Here is a 15,451-nt window from a genome sequence, read left to right on the forward strand (position 1 = left end):
CAAAAAGCATGTTAGATACTGAGAACAGGTTGGGGATAGGCAAATTCAGTGTAATAAGATTTGGCAAAAAAAAAAGAAAAAAGACACACTATATGATCTAGTTGTATTTTGTATCACTCAGTCCCATGCTAAATTGTGATAGGACGGTGATTTCGGTGAGTTTCAGGTTGATTAAAGATTTTTTTTTTTTTTTTTGTCTCAGCAAAAATAATGACATAACTCAGTCATTGAAACCTCCTCATGGAACCAGCAGCAAGAACAGCCCATATTATATGTATCATATAATGAAGTGAAATTACCAGCTAGGCTTATTCGCCCTATACAAAATATTACTTTTTTTTTTTTTTTTTTTTTTTGCCACAAACTTTATATAATCCACATAAATATCTATCAGTGATGCCATTGTAGCAGATGGAAACATTTCTTGAAAATACAGAAATTTTATCTGCCTAATTTTAAAATGAATATTTAATTCATAAAATTAACACAAGTGTGGCACTTTATCGTCGATCAATGTTTGCTAGTTGATTAGCTGGCTACTGCTCACGTCGAAGCGGTTGAGCAGCACGGCGACGGCCCTCGTGCGCGGGCACGATAGATAGAATGCGCGGGCACGTCAGTCAGCAGTTCCGGTGGGTTTCTTTCACTTTCATTTAACGGGAAGCCGCAGCGTCCGAAGACGAGGTAAATCTTTTGTACCGAATAACGTAGATGTTTTTCTTGCTCTTAACACAATACAGTCGTTCGGGTTGTCCCCCCCCCCTTCATTATACTTGACTGTGTTTGAAACGGAAGAGCAAAGGCAAAACGTAGCCTATTAAATAACAACGACAATCCGCGTATCATAAACGAAAGTCAAGTCGGGACAGTATTCCATTCCACTGTGCACGGAATGCTTTAAATCTGCGACTGAAAAAAAAAGAAAAGAAAAGAGTCTTGTTTTGTTCACTCGTTCACTCCTCGGGTGTGTCGAGCCTAGAAGGAGAAAGAAAGAGGAAAAGCCCCGCTGCCTGCCGCTGCGTACCAGTTTGTCTTCGAGTTAAAATGTCAGCCAACTATGCGGGCGAACCGATGCAGGTGAGTAGCGAGCAACCTGTGGAAACAATGAGGCTTCGAGGGAGTTGAGGCGTGAACGTTAACCAGCGCTAAAAAGTTGTATTTCCCGTCTGTCTGTCTGTCTGTCTGCCTGTCTGTCTTCCAAGGTGGATGAGGTAGCAGGATCTCCGCAGCCTGCACAGGTCGGCTGGCCTTCCCTCTCGTCTCAGTATCTCCTCCTGTTTTCTGAGAATCCAACGCAACAATAAACACCACTTGTGCTTGCTCTCGCTCTCAGGGTCGCCAGGCTGCGGGGTTCTTTCCAAACGCAGTGGAAAGTGACTTTGTGCACGTGAGTTTGCAGTCCTATTGATACACCGACGTGGTTTATTTGCGTCTAAGTCGTTTCAGGGAACCAACACGCGCAAGAGTAGCATGATCGTAATGTGAGAAAATGTATAATAAATGCAACGAGAGAGAGAGAGAGAGAGAGAGAGAGAGAGAGAGAGAGAGAGGTTGGTTGTGTGCATGAGTACTTGTGCACTGAAGCATATCAGCTGACAATAATTTACTGCTTTTTTAATAGTAAATTTGTTTAAAAAAACAAAAAAACAAAAACTGAATTAATATATTAGAAGCCATCCTAAGATGGCAGGTAATTGAGTTTTATTGAAGTTTAGTTTTAAGTTTGAACTCTCTTTTAAAATGTTTTATGGCCATCAAATGTATGAAAGCATGCCATTTTAAAAATATTCTACACTATTAATTCAAAATGAAATAAATATGCTGGTGTGACATGTTGTTTTTATTTCAGACAACCTCAGTGGAGAAAAAATGTACAATCAGGTTCTCATTTGAGGCGTGTGATGGTGAACAATCAATAAGAACCTTGTCGACTGCCCTTCAAAGCTGGTGCAAGGGACAAAGCCCCGCTCTTAACTTGGAGAATCCGCTGTGCCATGCAGATGGAAGTCTTAACTTTGAGGTTAATTCTGCTCCAGGTACAGTGCCTTTCTTTAAATGGTTCCTTCACCATGAAACATCAAAAATGTTCTGCTTGGAAAAAGAAGAAAAATAAGAAAAAACGATATATAAAAATGTATGTATGTATATATATATATATGTATATACATATGTATATATATATATATATGTATATATATATATATACATATATATATATATATATATATATATATATATATATATATATATATATATATATATATATATATATATACTGTACATACATGTGCATACTTTTGCTTTTGCTTTATTTGTGTTATTTGTGTGTTTGTCATCTTCTTCAGATGTTCAGATGCTGCAGGATCTCAATGGAAAAACACTGAAAACAGGAAATGGGAAAACAGTCAAAATTACCTCTATTAGCACATCTCAATCAAGTATACCAGTAGCTGAGAAGGCCCCCATGAATGAACCTGCAGAGCCTCAAGAGGTAAGCTTCACCATGGAATGCAATCTCTTTAAACTAAAAAATAAATCCTTTTTCTAATTATTTTATTTATTTTTCAGGAAAGCATGAAACCAGTTGCACAAAGCGATATGGGCAGTTCAGCCGAAGCTCCTGCAGAAGACTTGACCTGTCTGTTGTCAGTGAGTCACTTCTGGTACATGAAGCACATTTACAAGGACGAGATCCAGCAAATCCTGGAGAAGAATGGAGTGGACATGGTGCCAGAATTGACAGTGTCATTTAAGTTGCGGGGAGAGGATGGGAACCAGGCAAAAGCACTCGCCGAATTCACCAAACTCACCCAGAAGTCCTTCACTGGAATGGGCACTTTATCCATTCCCTTTAAGCACCTCAGTGCCGAGAAGCTGAAGGACTCGCTCAGTCTCTTCAGAGCAAAAGATGAAAAGCTCATGCTTGTTCTTTCCTCGCAAGAAATTACCGCGCATGGGCCAAATCAAAGTTGTAGTGCCATCTGCAAGTCCCTCGCTGCCTCCCAGGAAACAAACGACAACATTTCTGAAGGAGCCACATCGGCTCCTACACCCAAATACACAGGCTTGGTCTTGAACATCAACGACCCTCTTAGCAGAAACGGGCTGACCATGGAGAGGAGCGAATGGCAGCAGATTGTCTCTCAGGGACATACCATCCGTGACATCCAAGACAAGTTTGGCGTGCAGTTCAAGGTCTGCGAATTGGGCAGTGACAAATTGAACATCAAAGCTGTTAGCAGAAAGCGAGAGGGAAACGCCTCCATGGAGAGCCACGCCACCAGAGCGCTTGTCCGTTTATACCAGAGGTTTGTTATGTTCAAGCGCAGTTTTGGCGCCAGGAGCCCCCGCTCCGACACCCAGAGCTTCTTTGCTGAGGGGGCGATTGCGCGCTCTGGTGGACCGGTTCCAAACGGCCAAAGGGAGCCCTCTAAAGCTGAGGCAGCCCTAGTGGTGGAGGAGGGAGCAAGAGCTGGTGACAATGAAGATGAAAAATGTCCAATATGCTTGGACTCATTTACTGACAAGAGACAGCTCAGGTGTAAGCACGTGTTCTGTAATACATGTCTGAATGACGCAGTCAAAGCCCAGGGGAAGACCTGTCCAGTATGCAAAGATGTGTTTGGTATCATTGAGGGAGATCAGCCAGACGGAACAATGGACATTAGTAAACGTAAAATATCACTGCCTGGTTTTGAATGCCCCGGAATCATCGTGATCACCTACACAATTCCACCAGGTATCCAGACGGTATGTGTCCTCTCTCTAACACCGGGAGACAATTTTGGCACCTGTGTGCTTTGACTGTTGTTTTTGAAGCCTTTGTTTAATTTGCAGGAGAAACATCCGAACCCTGGAAAGTGGTTTAGCGGTGCGTCAAGAACAGCATATCTGCCAGACAACAAGGAGGGCAATGCGGTTCTGAAATTGCTGCAAAAAGCATTTGAGCAGAAACTTATTTTTACTGTTGGAACATCCACAACAAGTGGGATGGACAACCAAGTGACCTGGAATGACATTCACCACAAAACTAGTTCACATGGAGGACCAGCAAAGTACAGTAGTCCTATCTCCCTAAGTCATGTTAATATGAATTAGCTTTTGATGCTATGTCTACCCTCAATAAAAATTTGATTCCATGCTTTTCCACAGTTATGGCTATCCTGACCCTAACTACCTGGACAGAGTCAAAGATGAACTGAAGAGTAAAGGCATCGTGTAAAGATTCAAGACCGACGATTCCCTCTGTAGAATATTTTCAATGAAAAGCTTCAATGCCGAGTTCCAACATGTGAACATGTTGGGTCTTAAAGAAGCTACAATAAGACGACTCCCTGACAGCTGGACAAGACCATGTAAGCAGCTTGGATGCGTTTTCCTTTTTTGTGTTTTCATTGTGTTCATTTTCCCTCTTTTTGCAGACAGTAAGTAGGCTTTCTGCTGAGTCATGTTCTAATCTCTGTGAAACTCAATAATGACAACGTGGATTAAAAAAAAAAAAAAAAAGTTAGCGTGAGAAACTCATCTGATTTCAGTGCTAGTGAAAAATTGATGTTTAAAATTTGGACCAGCTGTCTCTTTAGTTTGTTGATTAGATTTGCACTGATTTGAATATGTGAATAAAGTGAATCTGCGACAATAGAGAAATATATTATAGAGTGCTGGGAAATGGTAGGTGTAGATCTATGTTATACATGTAAGCAATGCTCGATGAATTAAAAATAAACCAAATCCAATCCCTTCCAGTGCATTCTCTCCTATACCGCCACGTTAAAACAAAGAAAGATAAAAAAAAACACAGGACATTTGTTTTCTGTACAATTTTTTTTCAATTTTATTTATAACAATATCTGTTATTTAGTTTGTAGTACTCCAGCAAAAATTAAACGTTGTCTTTCTAGAAGAAAGTCTGAGCCTCCATGCATTGTGTAGTTACTATAAAAGCTATGTCTCTTATTTAAAAAAAAAAAAAAAATTATAACAATCAAAAAAATAATTCTCAAAATGCATGTGTGATTTTGCAAAAATGTTCTTTAGGTAAAATGATTGTACTTCTCTCAAAGACAAAACATCGACAGCTTTTTAATAACAACTGCTGAGCGTAAGCAAAAACAAAACAACAACAAACAAAAAAAAACAGTATCGTGGTTACATTAATGATTTTTGTGTTACTTTACACGTGCATTATGATATGGCTGACGCATGTCTGACAAGAAGCAGCATATTGGGGGCAGGGGCTGAGTGTAGGTGGCGCGTGTCTGAGCGACCAGGATGGCAGCACTTAGCAGCAGCAGGGCACTGAGGAGAGAGTCAGACGCTAGACAGAAGCCAGCGAGAGCCGAGAAATCGCTGAGGAGGGCCAAATGAAAAAATGTAAAGCACTTGAGATGATGCAAACGCATGAAGAGCTTTGAAACTCTGGATGTGCGGGGTGTGGGGGAAAAAGACACATTTTGGCACCAAGTAAAGGTGGATGTCATGCCGTCAGGATTCATAAAAAAAAAACAAAAAAACACAAGGCCGATTTTCAATCCTGGTTCCGGGCATGTGTGCAACATTTTTCTTGCCATCTAAAAAAAAATCTTGCTCACACAAAAAAAAAAAAAAAAAATCTAAATGCTAGATTAAAGACAACACTGTCCAGGTTTCTCTTTTAATCTGCTGCCTTCCCCTATTAAGCCCGCTGCGGCACAAACATGTAGCAGATTGATTTTTTTCCCCCTCCCACCTCTGTACATCTCCCCCTGTCCACCCAAACACCTCCGCCAGGAATGTTTCAAAAAAAGCAGAGACCAGCTTGATCCCTCTCCAGTTGCCGTCATCACGCAATGCAAACGCCTCACCCTCACTTTTAACGCAACGTGTGCTCCTAACCGACGCACAAAGTGGACAAAAAAGACTTGCAGTATAAAAGCCCGACAAACAGTTTCGAACGGCGTACCGTAAAATGTGAGTTCTGTGCAAGGAAGACGCAACAATTTCATTATTCTTTGACGAAAAAACAAACAAACAAAACAAAACAAAAAAAAACATGGACGTACTGTAGTTGCCCACCTGGTATTACTGACATTTTGGCTGTGCTTTACACAAACGGTGCCGTCGCAAAAAAGAAAAATCTGTCTGGCACAATCTCGTCAAAAGAGGCCGGTGAGGCCACGCACGCGTACCGATTTAGTAAAACTGTTGAGTGTTTTTTTTTTTTGCCTTCCCAAGAAATCGGCACAAATGACAAACGGTTGGCACTGGTGAAATGGAACGTTTTTTTTTTCCTTTTCTCATATATCTATACAATTCATACAAAAATAAAAGATTAAAATTGCTCCAATGACAACATCTTTTCTCTTCGGAATTTCTCGTTTCCATTTCGTTTTGCACAGAGGTAGTGGCTATTTAGGTAAAGGGTAAGGGACAAGTGAAAATTAAAAATCTCTCATAGAAAATGTTACTCATTTCTGACCAGAACGATCTCAAAAGAACAAAATATAATACTGCAATCACATACAAAAGTAGTCCTTCATTTTTGTACATTTTATACAGTGTTCACACATTTTTTTGTAAGCAATTTGCTCTCACATGATGATTTTTTTTCTTCATTTCTCTTTTTTTTCTTTTTTACAAGGCAAGAAGAGGGGGTGCGTTTGAAAAATGATTTAATCCGGACCTGCGGCTCTTAGGCCAGCGGGTCCACGAGGGGCTCCTCGTCCCCGCGTGAGAGCAGCTCTTTCTTCTCGTCCGTGCTGGCCAGAGAATTGCGGCTGTTGTGGGCTCCCATGTAGAGAGTGGCGTACACTGGGTTTGTGAAGTTAGTTGGCTGGAGACGGACAAAACAAAAATCCAGAACATTATTGACATGCACAGAGGCTCTCATAGAAAATGTTACGTTGTATAAATTTCTTTTAAGTATAAGTATAGGTATAACATGGTATAACATATGTTATACTTAAAGGTCCAGTGTGTAATATCTGGAGATTCTGAAGAAGAAATGGCGACATCAAGTGGTTACATGTTAGATTGCAGTATCTTTCACTCTCCCTCCCCCTCCTGAGCTTGCCAGTGAACTACGGTGGCCTGCGGCCCTAAACCTGGATACCTTGTCCACCTTCTTCTTCGTTGGTTTATTTGAGGATGTGAGCAGTCACCCTAACTGCCAATATATATATATATGTATATATATATATATATATATATATATATATATATATATATACATATATATATATATATATATATATATATATATATATATACATATATGTATATCCAGCCAAATATTACACACTGGACCTTTTGAATACATTAGTATGTGTGGTTCTGGTTCTCCACCTTGTCTGGGTCCAGCGTGAAGTCTGCGTCCAGCAGCTCCCCGGCGTCGTCGTCAGGCTCCCCCTCGTAGATCTTGTAGGCGGGGTTTCCAATCTCCACGTTCATGGCCCCGTTGGTCATCCGCTGGTGCTGGAAGCCTTTGGCCCTGAAAGAAAGTGCAGAGAGCATCATTACAAACCTTGCTGCTCTTTTGGAGATTTGGAAAAACCCTGAGCGGGTGCAAGCAGGGGTGATAGCCAGGGGGCAGCACCCAGCCCGAGAGGAGAAGGAAGCCACAGCACAGGCACCAACACAGAACAAGCAGACCTGGACATCCATGTACACTGTCCAAGGCCAGAGTGTGGGATTTAGTGGCATCTAGTGGCATGACTGCAGATTGCAAACAAATGAAGACCCTCTCACTTTCGCTTCTCTTGAGAGTTCACGTTGCATCACTGCAGGTCAACTAAGGGCAAAGAAGGAGGAAGAAACCTCTGCATTTACTGTGGGTTCATTCTGTATGAATGCATGTTTAGGCAAAATGATGGCCCACTATTAAACATGGTCCACAGAATGCTTAGTAGCTCTTTTTTTTTTCCATAGAAATGGAAAAATCAAATCATCAATCAAATTTCTAAAATGTATATGTTTCTCCCCCAGTGAGATTAGCTCATAATTGACATTTTGGGGTTCTTTATCCATTTCTATCAGCACCTAATGAAATGGAAAATGAGAAAAAAAAACTGAATATCAGCGAGCCAATGAGATGAAAGCTGAGGCGACAGCTCAGGGCTCGTCCCACTCCACTCCCCTCGTCCATCCACAGCACAGATACAAACTTTTACAGATTATATATTTTCCAATAATGGACCCCATTAACCACATGAAGAAATGGACATAAAGACATCAAGATGTCAATTACGAGTTTATCGCTGCAGCAAATAATACCATTTTAGAAAATGAAATGCAAGTTTCCACTTGGCTATTTATCGCTCTCGCAGTGAAAAAGCACAACGTCGTCCTCTGCAACAAGACTGACCCCGGAAGAAAAAACCTCCAGTGGCCGCTTGTGTTTCTGCATGGATGACTGCTGAGAGGATCTGCTGGTGGATTCCTCCAGGGCTGTTTGGGATCTTAAAGTGTATTGATGCTGTATTTTATTAAATTTTTTTAAACGCAGCTTTTTTTTCTCTCTCGAATGAACGCCATAGCAATATTCACCCGACCACCAAACACAGTACAAAACGCATGGCACAGCACAAGTACAATGACACTCACACTCACACACACACACACACACACACACACACACACACACACACACACACACACACACACACACGACACAAAGAACGCCAGGGTCACAGCGTCGCCCGTCTGCAGCTCAGGCAGATCTATCGAGAGCATCGTCTGAATAGATCTGCAGATCTGGAGCTGCTCCTGCCGGGGGGAGGGGGGGAAGCCGAGCGGGAGAGGGCGGGAGAGGGGCATGTTGCAGCTCCCAGTCACCACAGGGACAACAACACCGCACACAGCCACCAGGGGGACGACAACATCAGGATGCAGTCAGTTAATAAATGGCAGCACGGAGAACAAGCGCAACCCCGGCCAACTGTTACCGCAAGCGCTTGGAGGCGGCTTTGCTGGGCCGGCTAGACCTGAGGATCAAACCACACCAGCAGTTACAGACAAGGAAGAAAAGGTAGACAAGTGAGAGCACAGGAAGGAAGGAAGGAAGCTGCAAAGAGAGAAAACAAAAGTCATTTGTGTTTGTTACTCACCCTCTCATCCGCCTCCGGTACCAGATCAAGGCTCCCACAGCCAGCAGGATGAGCAGCAGCAGCAGCAGCACAGGGATGATGATGGAGGCTGTGCCTAGTACACACACACACACACACACACACACACACACACACACACACACACACACACACACACACACACACACACACACACACAGACATTCATCAACAACTGTGTAGCTGCCAGATTTGGTTCTAAGCTGTAAACTCGAGATTTTGGCGTCAGTGTTGTGGAAACGTCGTCTTCACCTGAGCCTGAGGTGCTTTCACTGCTGGCAACGGACTCACACCGAAGCCCCGTCCAGCCAGGTGAGCATCTGGCAGACACACACACACACACACACACACACACAGAAAGAGAGACACAAATGCAGGGAGTAGGATATGAATCAAGGTCAAGAAGCCTTTATATAGTCTTTTAAATCCATGTACAGTGGTGGCGTAAACTTTTTGGACACCTCCTGCGTTTGTGATGTGCTGTATTGCACTAAGAATCAGTCTCCAAGTCCAGTTCATTTTAGTTCACCCACCAACATTTACCAAAATACTGCACGTGCATCGTTCCATCCAGCTCACAAGTGGATGTTTCAGCATGATGACAACATTTGGATGCAACACATCCAGTGTACAAGAACTACCAAGAATTCAATTTTCTTATTCTGTCTTATTAACGACAAACAATAAAATCATTTCCATCTGTTTGTTTGCCTCTGATGCAGCCAAAACTTTCAAAATTCACACAAAAACATCTCTGGCAAATATGACAATAATTGAGCATTTTTAGGGTGACCAAAAACTTTTTTCCACGACAGTGTGTACATATGCATGCATGCATGCATATGTACACAGTATGCATACACAGCATACACAGTATGTATGTATGTATGTATGTATGTATGTGTGTATGCATGCATGTATGTATGTAATAACACGTACATGATAACAAAGAAGCATATATATATATATGTATATATATATGCAATTTCAGGGCCTCACCTGCACTCTGGAAGGTGGGTGGTGGGGTTTATAGAGCACTGGCCATTTGCACAGTATTCATTAGTATCACATGTGTAACAGCTGGGTTGAACTTTTCCATCGGAACAGCTGGAGACAGAAAGAAAAAACATAAAGACAGAGTCAGGACATCAGGGAATATGAGGACAGTAGGGTGAAGGTCAGGTGGGTGAGGGCTCCTACCGGCAGGTGAAGTCCCCGGCGGAGGAGAACCCGTGGCGGGGGAAGCACTCGCCGTCACGGCAGTAGTGGCACTTGTCCACCTCGCACTTGCTGCCAGTGAACTGGGGCAGGCAGCGGCACTGCTTGGCCCCGTTCTCGGCCAGGAGACACGTGCCCTGGTTGAGGCAGTGGCCCTCGCAGGTCCCTGCTCACACGGACAAACAACCGTCAGGCACACACACACACACACGCCCGGCTGCAACAAGGCTTTACCGGGGCCACCCAAACCCCTCCACTCTCAAACAATATTAGGTTCTAGCAGGGAATCCCTCTTTGCAAACCAACAGACAATATATTACAACATATGTGAAGAAACACCAACTTTTAGATTGCTTTTTCTTACTTTTTTTTTTCTATTCAGTAATTACTTAGAATAAATTAGTTTAGAATAGGCGACACGGTGATGCAGTGGTGGCATTTAATAATAATGGTTAAACACTTTCAAAACCTCTGTTTTCGAGTGCAACAGGAGCATTTGAGCGCCCCTGTTTTTTCGTCCAAGAGTGGGCCACTAGGAAACACTCACTGTACTGGCACTGGTCGCCCAGGAAATCAGGGGCACAGCGGCACGTCGGCTGGTTCCCAGCGCTGACTGTGCAGTTGCCGTCGTTCTTGCAGTAATCCTTGCAGGTGCGCACGTTACAGTTGGGCCCGGTGAAGCCGGTGAGGCATCGGCATGTCGGAGAGCCTGTCGGCAAAGGGAGATACAATAATGATCATTGCAATTATGATTACAAAGCTTGTGTTGACAATGCATGACTATTAATATACTGTTGCCACATAACAACAATGCAATTGACCAGGTGAAATTCTTATGTGTCAATTAATGGATCACATTTGGTGAAGAAATATTATATTCCAACTTCCATGAGCAACAGTGTTTTAATACAGTGGAGTGATTATATATCAAATAACGATGTGCTTCCCCTTTAAGACTGCAGATCCAAGAAATCCAAAGACATGGAGAGCCAAATCATCCAGAGGAAACGTGAAAATAAGGACCGACCAGAGGTTGCGCAGGTTCAACTTGCAATGTCACCATCTCACCTCTAGGGGAGGGCGTGCAGGTGCCTCCATTCTTGCAGTAATCCCTGCACTGGTCAATCTCACAGCGCTCCCCGCCGTAGTTGGGCTGGCAGCGGCACTTGGGCTGCTTGTGGGCATTCAAGAAGCAACTGCCGCCGTGCAGACACTGGACCTGGCAGGGGCCACTAGGAGGCGCTGTAAACGGAAAGGAGACTTTGTCATTAGTGCGAGTGAGTGGTTTGAGCAGAGCCCAGATCACTGGTGAGAACTAAGCAGAAAAACAACACATCCAACTCAGGACACGGAGCAATAAGTTTGTGTTTGTTGCACAACGCTGGAACACTGTTGTGTGTTTCACTCACAAATGGGAGACAGTGTGGGAGTGGGCAGCTCCACGCATGTGCCGTTGTCCAGCGAGCGTCCATTGGGGCAGGTGCAGACGGGTCCGCTGGGGCTCAGCAGACAGAGCCACTCGCATTTCTTCCTGTCGCACGGGTTAGACACTGGCAAACACAGGGAACACAGGGAGAGAGAGTCAGGTTGGGAAAAATAGAAGGAAAACAAGAAAGAAAGACACAGTCTTAAAGGTCCGGTGTGGAAAATTTGGCCTGATTTACGATTATTACATTGGTAAATAAATATTTTACTGTCTGTAAATACATTTATAAAGGTGGATAATCACATAAATTTGGTTTTCCTACCCTTGGAATGGTTCTTATTTATATATAAGAATATCCATAGATCAATAAGGGTCTCGCTCCCACTTAGCTGCCATCTTGCATTGCCATATTTCAAAGGAAGTCTGGTGTCGACAATCCAGGTCGCCTGACAGCGCGTTTCGTAATTACAGTAAATACTTGTCCTCAAATAAACCAACGAAGAAGAAAGTGGACTAAGTATCCAGGTTTGTGTGTGCAGGCCACTGTAGCTCACTGGCAAGCTCCGGAGAGGGAGAGGAAGTGAAAGAGCGCTCCAATCTAAAATGTAACCACTTGATGTCGCTGTTTCTTCTTGGAAATCTCCAAATATTACACACTGGACCTTTAAGCTCTTCTCTCGGCCTCTCAGCCTTCACGTCTGGTCTTCAACTCACTCTCAGGTTGCTTGTAGCGATGGTGCAGGACGATGTCTGTGGCGTGGTTCATTCCGATGGTCAGGTTCTCGATGGGGCCTTTGCCAAACTTGTTCACTCGGAAGACGTAGTTGTTGATGTATGTGACGCCGTAGATGTAGTCCTCGAAGACGTCGATGCTGAAGGGGTGACGCAGCTCTGGGTAAAAAGCAGAGTCAATGTCAGAGACCAGGCAGACAGTGTCTCTGTCCAACACCATTTTTATTTATTTTTTTAATTCTTTTAAAGAAGTCGCGGCGTTGCTAGCGTGTCACTCAACTGTTCTTGATGCTGTTTACGGCCACCACCGGATCGCTGCCGTTGAGCCTCACGCTGCAGATCAATGAGAGTTTTGCATCGGCCCAGTACAGGCGCTCGTTGAAGTAGTCCACCGCTAGGCCTGGTGAGAGGGTAGGGGGCGCTGTTAGCAACAAGTCTGATCCGTAGGCTGCCATGAGCTCAGCTATTTGACGCACATCACCAGAGGTGGGAAGTAAGGAAATACAAATACTTTGTTGCTGTACTTACATAGATTTTTTAATGTACTGTATCTGTTCTTTACTTGAGTATTTCTTTTTATGTCGACTTTTTACTCTTACTTTTTTCTAATACTTTCTACTTTTTACAGTGGAAAAACATGCTTGGGTGATATTTTAGAGGGAGATTATTTTAGAGATTCTCAGCTTTGGCGTCACTGTCCAGTACATGTTCAGTACATTTTGAAGAAGTAGAAAAAAAAAAACATTGGCTATTGTTCATTTTGTTTTTTGTTATTGTATTATCACTGGTCAGAACTATGACTGATTACAGATTAGTTGTGCTCTCTCCTCTGACCTCTGATCAGTTCAGTCCAGGTCGTTCTGTCAAAACATTTCCATTTTTGCTAAATTATCGACTAATAAAGAGTTGAATCAATACTTTCACTTTTATCAGAATATTTTTTTAAGCATCCGTACTTTTACTCAAGTACAGAATGTGAATACTTTTGCCACCTCTGCAAGTCACTTCTTGCTCTCTTTTATCAACTACAACAGTCTTGTCACTCTTCACCTGTCTGTCCAGAAACGGCTGGCTTGAGTGGATGGTTTTACCTGTTGGCCACTGAATATTTTCCTCCACCAGCATCTCTCTCATGGTTCCGTCCATGGCAGCAGTTTCAATCTTGGGGTGATTGCCCCAGTCCGCCCAGTACATCCTCCTATGAAATGGAAGACCAAACCCAAATTACCTTGATGCTCTTACTCCACCTTGAATCTCTACTCCTGAGTTTCGAGAGTTCTGGCTCACCCTCTCTGCGGATCCACCACGATGGCGTACGGCTCATCGATCATGCCGGAGATGAGGGTTTTGCGATGGCGTCCTCCACTCAGCTGCGCCACCTCGATGACGTCTCTGCCAGAGTCGGTCCAGTACAGGTTGCCCGCCACCCAGTCCACGGCGATGCCGCGGGGCATCTTCAGATCGGGAATCTGGTACGCAAAAACGACAGGGACGAGAAACAGGAGTCGTGATTTGGCGTGAGCAGGGGCGGAGCCAGAAATGTTTCTTTGGCAGTGGGCAGTAAGATGACACCTGAAATGTCTACATGACTGTTTTTATTTGTTAGTGTTTTTTATTGACATTTATTCTAACAGCTATTCTGTAGTTTTTTTGTATTCATTATTCAGTGTTGTCAGTATGATCTTTTAACAGTTGGCATGTCACCATTGCCATGTAATAGTGGACGGTAAGCTTGTTAATATTAATGATAAACCTACATCAGCTAGTTCCTGCTGTCCTGGGATTAGAGCTCCATTCAATTTCCTCTTTGAGTTTCTTGTTTCCACCAAGAAAAAAATCCAGTCAGAAATGGTACCTTGGAACCATAGGTGTCAAACTGTTGGGCCAAATCATTACATTTGGCCCGTGAGACAATACCACTACTAGAGCTGAGTAGAGTATTATACGGCACTTGTACCGCTACTACTGTAAAACACAGAAATGGTATTTTGGTGCGTCAATCAGGACAGGATGTTCATTGAAGGATATTATGACTTCATTGGTTTATTGCTGTTATATCACTCATTTTTAAATGTATTATTGGCCCTTGGAAAGGTTACTGTTGAAATTTAAACCAGAAGGCTGCAAATAAAAAGAGACATTTTATTTTATTTTGAAGAGTTTTTTTTAAATTTGAAATTGGATTTTGCATGTGTGCAATATGAAGTTATGTATTGAATAGTATTAAGCTTTGCTTGTTCTGAATTCAGGTTGAAGCAAAACCTGTTTGGGCCACCACGTAGCTCCGCCCCCGTGCACGACCAAAGGCCACGTGCACGTGCAAAAAAACAAACCAAACCCCACCCACCTCCACGTTGGTGACCCTGGAGTCGCTCTGCCGCCGGTGGCGGTTGCTGTTGGGCGAGGACGGGGAGGAGGGCAGGTCGTAGGAGGAGATGCGTCCCGTGTGCCAGTTGGTCCAGTAGATGCGGTTGGTCTTGACGTGCAGGTCCATGGCGTCGATACGCACGCTGGCGTACCCCTGGAATATCTGCTCGTAGCGCCAGTTGGGTACGGACGGGTCGAGGCTGCGGATCTCGTTGTCGTCGGCGATGTACAGGACCTGCCGCGGAGCTGCGAGGGGAGACATTGGTTTAGAATAAGAATACTGTCGACTAACATGTCATGTTGTCATGTTGTTGTTATTCTAATAGTTGTTCTGTCGTCTTTTGTATGGATGAAATGTTTTCAGTGTGACCTGATGACAGTCGGCGCGTCACCGTTCTCTCACCGTCAGCTTTGCAGGTGTCGTTGATCTTGGTGAAGTGCTTGTGGCAGATGCACTTGTAGGATCCCTTGGTGTTGTTGCAGATGTGGGAGCACGCCCCAAACTGAGTGCACTCGTTTTTATCTGTAACACAACGAGGCAGTCGCTCAAGTTTAATGGAAATGAAGGGCTTTGCTTGTACGGAACAAGTAGGATTTAAAGGTCCAG

The 15,451-nt window shown here is 43.5% G+C and overlaps 2 protein-coding genes across 3 annotated transcripts in view; one reads left to right on the forward strand and one right to left on the reverse strand.

Moving 5' to 3' along the window:
• The first annotated feature begins 965 nt into the window (after nucleotides 1-965).
• On the forward strand, nucleotides 966-4,740 carry LOC142887172 (uncharacterized). The gene is made up of 8 exons (XM_076024613.1): nucleotides 966-1,077; nucleotides 1,203-1,238; nucleotides 1,334-1,387; nucleotides 1,850-2,036; nucleotides 2,346-2,491; nucleotides 2,569-3,750; nucleotides 3,838-4,055; nucleotides 4,153-4,740. The coding sequence occupies exons 1-8, from the start codon at nucleotides 1,045-1,047 to the stop codon at nucleotides 4,220-4,222; spliced, it is 1,926 nt and encodes a 641-aa protein (XP_075880728.1). The 5' UTR covers nucleotides 966-1,044; the 3' UTR covers nucleotides 4,223-4,740.
• A 227-nt stretch (nucleotides 4,741-4,967) lies between these two features.
• Nucleotides 4,968-15,451, reverse strand: part of LOC142887171 (low-density lipoprotein receptor-related protein 1-like) — a 103,586-nt gene continuing 93,102 nt past the window's right edge. The window contains exons 75-89 of one of the 2 annotated variants that reach the window (XM_076024611.1): nucleotides 15,248-15,367; nucleotides 14,825-15,090; nucleotides 13,765-13,946; nucleotides 13,569-13,675; nucleotides 12,758-12,877; nucleotides 12,460-12,636; nucleotides 11,729-11,869; nucleotides 11,388-11,561; nucleotides 10,867-11,028; nucleotides 10,302-10,485; nucleotides 10,101-10,208; nucleotides 9,354-9,421; nucleotides 9,084-9,177; nucleotides 7,324-7,468; nucleotides 4,968-6,811 (exon numbers count right to left, since the gene is read on the reverse strand). In XM_076024611.1, coding sequence (XP_075880726.1) covers nucleotides 6,671-6,811; nucleotides 7,324-7,468; nucleotides 9,084-9,177; nucleotides 9,354-9,421; nucleotides 10,101-10,208; nucleotides 10,302-10,485; nucleotides 10,867-11,028; nucleotides 11,388-11,561; nucleotides 11,729-11,869; nucleotides 12,460-12,636; nucleotides 12,758-12,877; nucleotides 13,569-13,675; nucleotides 13,765-13,946; nucleotides 14,825-15,090; nucleotides 15,248-15,367 — 2,189 coding nt within the window. In that variant the 3' untranslated portion in view covers nucleotides 4,968-6,670. Of the gene's footprint in view, nucleotides 6,812-7,323; nucleotides 7,469-8,751; nucleotides 8,961-9,083; nucleotides 9,178-9,353; nucleotides 9,422-10,100; nucleotides 10,209-10,301; nucleotides 10,486-10,866; nucleotides 11,029-11,387; nucleotides 11,562-11,728; nucleotides 11,870-12,459; nucleotides 12,637-12,757; nucleotides 12,878-13,568; nucleotides 13,676-13,764; nucleotides 13,947-14,824; nucleotides 15,091-15,247; nucleotides 15,368-15,451 lie in introns of those variants that run through there. The other variant, XM_076024612.1, reaches the window with a different exon arrangement.

This window comes from Nelusetta ayraudi, unplaced genomic scaffold (assembly GCF_046127955.1).
Source record: "Nelusetta ayraudi isolate G7.1 ecotype Tasmania unplaced genomic scaffold, CSIRO-AGI_Nayr_v1 ptg000017l, whole genome shotgun sequence".
Classification (NCBI taxonomy): Eukaryota; Metazoa; Chordata; class Actinopteri; order Tetraodontiformes; family Monacanthidae; genus Nelusetta; species Nelusetta ayraudi.